The 5,989-nt window shown below is 44.3% G+C and overlaps 1 protein-coding gene across 1 annotated transcript; it reads left to right on the top strand.

The window, feature by feature from the left end:
• Positions 1-1,267: 1,267 nt before the first annotated feature.
• LOC130457978 (E3 ubiquitin-protein ligase RBBP6-like) lies at positions 1,268-5,739 on the top strand. The gene has a single exon (XM_056820859.1). It carries the CDS (start codon positions 2,212-2,214, stop codon positions 4,840-4,842), a length of 2,631 nt encoding a protein of 876 aa, XP_056676837.1. The 5' UTR covers positions 1,268-2,211; the 3' UTR covers positions 4,843-5,739.
• Positions 5,740-5,989: the final 250 nt, after the last annotated feature.

The raw sequence follows: 5,989 nt of genomic DNA, 5'->3' as shown, positions 1-5,989 counted from the left end.
GCAAAAAAAAAAAAAAATCTTCCAAAGAATACTAGCAATAGACATGATCGCCAGGATTATTCATTACAATCAGGTGGAATTGATACCGGGAAGGCAAGGATGGTCCAATATCAGGAAAACCATCCACATCGTTGGCCAAATCGACAAGCAACCAACACAAATCACATGCTTATCTCAGTATTTGCAGAAACAGCCTTTGACAAAAAACAACACTCATTCGCACTGAAAGCACTACAAAGTCTAGGAAAAAAGGGCCTTTCCTAAAAATAATAAATAGTATATATCTAAAACCATCAGCAAACATCATCTGCAATGGGGATGAATTAGAAGCCTTCCCAATAAGATCAGGAGTGAAGCAAGGATGCCCATTATCACCTCTATTGTTGAACATTGTACTAGAGACACTAGCTGTAGCAATTAGAGAAGAAAAAGAAATTGAAGGCATTAAAATTGGCAACGAGGAGACCAAGCTATCACGCTTTGCAGGTGTTATGATGGTCTACTTAAAGAACCCGAGAGAATCAACTAAAAAGCTAGTGGAAATAATCAACAACTTTAGCAAAGTTGCAGGATACAAAATGAACCCACATAAGTCATCAGCATTTCGATATATCTCCCACACATCTCAGCATGAGTGAGAGAAATTCCATTTAAAATCAGCCTAGACGATATAGAACGATTAGGCATCTATCGGCCAAGACAAACACAGGAACTATATGAACACAGAAATACAGAACACTTCCCACACAATTAAAAGTAGATCTAGACTACTGGGAAAAAGCAAAACAAAACAAAACATTAACTGCTCATGGGTAGGACAAGCTAACATAATGAAAATGGCCTTCCTATCCAAACTTATTTACTTGTTTGGTGCCATACCCATTGAACTACCCAAAAATCCTTTTGACTGAATTAGAAAAAAACAACAACAACAACAAAACAGAAACAGAAACGGAACAAAGTTTGTTTGGAAGAAGTAAATACCAAGGATATCTGTGGAAGTAATGAAAGAAAACATGCAAAGGAAGGGGGCCTTGCACTACCAGATCTCAAACTATACTATAAAGCAGCGGTCATCTATACAGTATGGTACTGGCTAAGAGACAGAAAGGAGGATCAGTGGAATAGACTTGGGGTTAGTGACCAGAGTACCACAGTCTATGATAAACCCAAATATCCCAGCTTTTGGGACAAAAATCCACTATTTGATTAAAAAAAAAAATCTGCTGGGAACATTGGAAGACAGCATGGGAGACACAGGGGTTGGATCAACAGCTCACACCCTATACCAAGATCAGCTCAGAATGGGCGAATGGGCTGAATATAAGGAAGGAAATTAGAAGTGAATTAGGTGAGCACAGAATAGTATGAATGTCAGATCTTTGGGAAAGGAAAGATGCTATTGGGTTTTCAAGTTTCTGTGTGGTCACATTAAAAACAACAACAACAAGGGAGTGTTAATCTCCTTTTGAAAATCCCCTCTGTGATCCTTTTGGGAGAGGAGGGTTTCAGAGGATTGACATGCCTAGTCAGAAACTTGAAGACCCTTTATTTAGCATGGATTGCAAGGAAGTTCACACCCCCAGAGAAAGGAAGTTCCCAGCCTGAGAGATAGTAAGTTCACACCCTGAGAGGGAGAAAGTTCACACTGTCAGAGTTAGGAAGTTCACACTCCCAGAGACATGGGAGAACTGGTAGGTGGAGAAAGGGGTTCATTATAAAGCCAGAGCAGAGGGCTGGAATTGAGCTTTTGGTTGGTGACTCTGGTTGAAGCAAGAGTCTTGTGCTGGTGGCCCTTGCTGAAGGGACTCTCAGCCTCCGAAGAGGATTCCTGAGTTGGTGGCTAGGGCTGAAGGAGACGCTTATTCTGGGGACTCTTGTGCTCTTCTGACTGGAGATTGGAACTTTGTTGGAGGTGAACTGGATTTCTTCAGAGAAGCCCTTAGGGCATTTAGCTCAACTGCTCCCTACCTCCAAAATCCCTTTTCCGGTACCCTCCTGCTCCCATCCACCCTTGAGGTGATTTGAGTATTGGAGTGAGGGTCCTTGGTTCAGAACCCCATTTTTGGGGGGTGGGGGCCTGAATAAGGCCCCAGGTTGCCTCAGATTCTGAGTGTTGTGTGTGTGTGTACACATCTCTTCAGTTTACAAAGAGCCAGATACTTCAGAGTGTCCCGTCTCAGCCCTGAGCCTCAGGAAACTTTTGGCACCATGTCCGGTGTGCATTATAAATTTTCCTCCCAACTCAACTATGGGACCGTTATCTTTGAAGGACCCCACATCTCCGTGTGTGATTTGAAGAAGCAAATCATGAAGAAAGAGAAACTCAAGGCTCCTAACTGCGAGCTACACATCAGCAATGCAGACACAAAAGAAGAGTACACGGATGACAATGCCCCGATTCACAGGAATTTCTCCGTTATCGTAAGAAGAGTTCCTGCTGGAGGTATTGTAGCTACGAGCAGGACACATGTTTTAGATCTAACTAAACGAGTGAGTAGAACCTCAAAAGCAAACCTATCTCATGACCTGAGAAGACAGTTTGATATGCCTAGTGGCGTTCCACGGGAGGCGAAAAAGGAAACTCAAAGGAAGACTGACTCTTCTGCATCCGCTTCTGTGGCCCAGTTGATCAAGTTTGCAAATCTGACTGAAGCCGATGCTTCTGAAGAAGACAAAGTTCAAGCGATGATGATCCAGTCCGTCCACGAATACGATCCGATCCATTACACGAAGACACCTCCGGGGCCACCTCCACCATCTTATACCTGTTTCCGGTGTGGGAAACCTGGCCATTACATAAAGAATTGCCCAACCAAAGGGGATAAAGACTTTGATCCGGTTCCCAGAATGAAAAAGAGCACTGGAATTCCTAGAAGTTTTATGATGGAGGTGAAAGATCCGAACATGAAAGGTGCCATGCTTACCGATACTGGAAAATATGTCATCCCAACCATAGATGCAGAGGCATATGCCAGGGGGAAGAAAGAAAAACCACCTTTCCTACCAGCGGAAGAGTCGTCTTCGTCAGAAGTGGAGGACCCTATCCCAGATGAATTGCTATGTCTAATCTGCAAAGCCATAATGACTGATGCCGCTGTCATACCTTGCTGTGGAAACAGTTATTGTGACGAATGTATAAGAACAGCTTTGCTAGAATCGGATGGCCATACATGCCCAACTTGTCATCAGAATGATGTGTCTCCTGATGCTTTAATTGCCAACAAATGTTTGCGCCGGGCTATTGAGAACTTCCAAAACAAAACCGGTTATACCAAAGGGCTTCAAAAGCAAATATGCCCACCCCCACCTCCAAGGCCACCGATTCAGCGGAACCTACTGCCACTGACCAGACCTCCACTTTCAAGACAGCAGGACCCTTTGAAGATCCCAGTGACATCTGCATCTACTCATGCTGCTACTGCTTCTGGATCATCATCCATGAGTCCTAATAAATCCTCTGCTGCACCTATAAAGAAACCTTCTACTCCGGCACCAGTTGCCGATGGAACTGCCACAGTGTCCATATCTGTCCAAGCAGAAAAACCAGATGGGCCTTCCCGTGATCCTGATGACAAACTGAGACCTGCTGCAGCTTTGGTATCAGATCATCCTCAAGCTTCTTCATCAACAGCAATTAGTGCACTAAGGGAAGAAAAGGGCTCTCGGGGACCTCTGCTTGGAACGCCTTCTGGGATCGGGCAGTCCCTTTTGCATGGACAGTTGATGCCTACAACGGGTCCAGCAAGAATAAATGCTGCTCTTGTTGCTCCTGCTCCTGCTGCTGCTGCTGCTGCTGCTGCTCCTGCTGCTGCTGCTGCTGCTCCTGCTCCTGCTGCTGCTGCTGCTGCTGCTGGTAGACCTGTTTGGGAACCAAGCATCAATGGAGGGCAACACCTTGGTGAACATTCCCAGAGGACTCATGGCCCATCACTACCAGGAACACCTGTCCCACCGCCTCCTTTGTATCCACCACCGCCCCACACACTTCCTCTCCCTCCAGGTGTTCCACCACCTCAGTTCCCTCCTCAATTTCCACCCGGGCCACCACCACCTGCTGGCTACAGAGTCCCTCCTCCAGGTTTCCCTCCAGCCCCTACAACTTTATCAGCACCTTGGGTATCCACAGCAGTACAAACCGCTCCTCCGAATACCATCCGGACAATACAAGCTCTCCCCTTATCCAGGGAAGAGTTCTACAGAGTGCAAAGAAGACTAAGAGAGGAGGAGAAGAGAAAGTCCAAACGAGATTTTGCTAAGAAATTCACGGACTACGAAAAGATTCCAAAGGAGCGTCGACGCGCCTTTTCAAGATCTAAATCGCCACATAGTGGCTCCTCTCGCTCAAGAAGTTCATATACCTATTCTAAATCGAGATGTGGTTCCTCACGTTGCCCTTCCCATTCTCGATCCTTTAGTCCTTCACACTGTCCATACCCCAGAAGAGGCAGAGGCAAAAGTCGAGATCGGCGTTCAAGATCCAGGTCTCATGGTTATCACCGCGCCAGATCGAGGTCGCCCCCACGTAGGCGATATCATTCACGACCAAGATCCCCTCCAGTGTTTAGGGGGCAGTCTCCTAACAAACGGAATATACCTCAAGGACAAACAGGTCACCGCAGTCCCAACAGAGGTGGCAATTACCCGGAAAAGCTCTCAGCGAGACATGGTCACACCATGAAGGACATTGCCACGTCAAAAGAGAAGGACCGTGAAAATCCACCAGGAGATGGAAAGGGAAGCAAACAGGACAAACACGGGAAGAGGAGACAGGGGGAGGAAAATGAAGGCTTTCCTAACACAGAGTTGCTACAGCGCTCTAAAAAACGAAGGAAGTGTTAATTCCCTTCTCACAATCTGAAGTCTTCACCTGTGAAATGAGCTGGAAAAGGCCAAAGCAAATCATGCACTACCTTTGCCAAGAAAACCCCAAATGCAGTCAAAAGAGCTGGGCACAACTGAAATAACCAAACAACAACAATTCTACACCGTGACTCACTTCAGCAATTGTAAAGAAGAGAAGGGTCCTTTCTATTGAACAGAAGATACTCCATTAAGAAATATAAATGTAACCATTTGCACTTTAGGCATCAAAGGACGTGAGGGTTTGTTGCTAGCCATCGATTATCACGAACAAGCAGGACCAGTAGCAGGGCACTAACAAGTTTAGCATTCGGTGTCGGAGCAAAATCTATTGGGCCTCAACTGAGAGAAAGGAGGTAGGAGTTGCAATCATGAAATCTGAGAAAGCCAAAGTAAAAACGGATATGATTAAAAGGGATAGTGAAGGTAACTACATCCTGATAAAAGGCAGTGTCGACAATGAGGAAATATCAGTAATCAACATGTATGCACCAAATGGTAGAGCATCCACATTTCTAAAGAAGAAACTAGTGGAGTTAAAGGAGGAAATAGATAAGTAAGCTATACTAGTGGGAGATCTGAATTTACCACTATCAGATCTAGATAAATCAAATTGAAAAAAAAAAACTAAATGAGAAAGAGGTGAGAGACGTGAATGAAATCTTAGAAAAATGAGAGTCAATAGGTAAACGGAGAGAAATATATAGGGACAAAAAGGAAGACCCCTTCTTTTCAGCAGCACATGGTACATTCACAAAGATTGACCACGTACTAGGGCATAAAAACATGGCAAAACAGTTCAGAAAAGCAGAAATAATAACTGCAACCTTTTCAGATCATAATGCAATAAAAAGAATAATCAGTAATGGTACATGGAGAGCCAATTCAAAAACCAATTGGAAATTAAATAATATGATTCTCCAAAATCTGTTAGTTGAAAAGCAAATCATAGAAACAGCTAGCTACTAATTTCATTGAAGAAAATGACAATGATGTGACATCCTTTCAATGTCTGTGGGATGCAGCCAAAGCAGAACTCGGGGGGAAATTTATATCCTAGAATTCATATATTAACAAATTAGGGAGGGTAGAGGTCAATGAATTGGACGTGCAAATCAAAAAACTG

The sequence above is a fragment of the Monodelphis domestica genome, chromosome 3, assembly GCF_027887165.1.
Source record: "Monodelphis domestica isolate mMonDom1 chromosome 3, mMonDom1.pri, whole genome shotgun sequence".
In the NCBI taxonomy this organism is placed as follows: domain Eukaryota; kingdom Metazoa; phylum Chordata; class Mammalia; order Didelphimorphia; family Didelphidae; genus Monodelphis; species Monodelphis domestica.
This window is presented reverse-complemented; position numbering and strand designations above follow the sequence as displayed.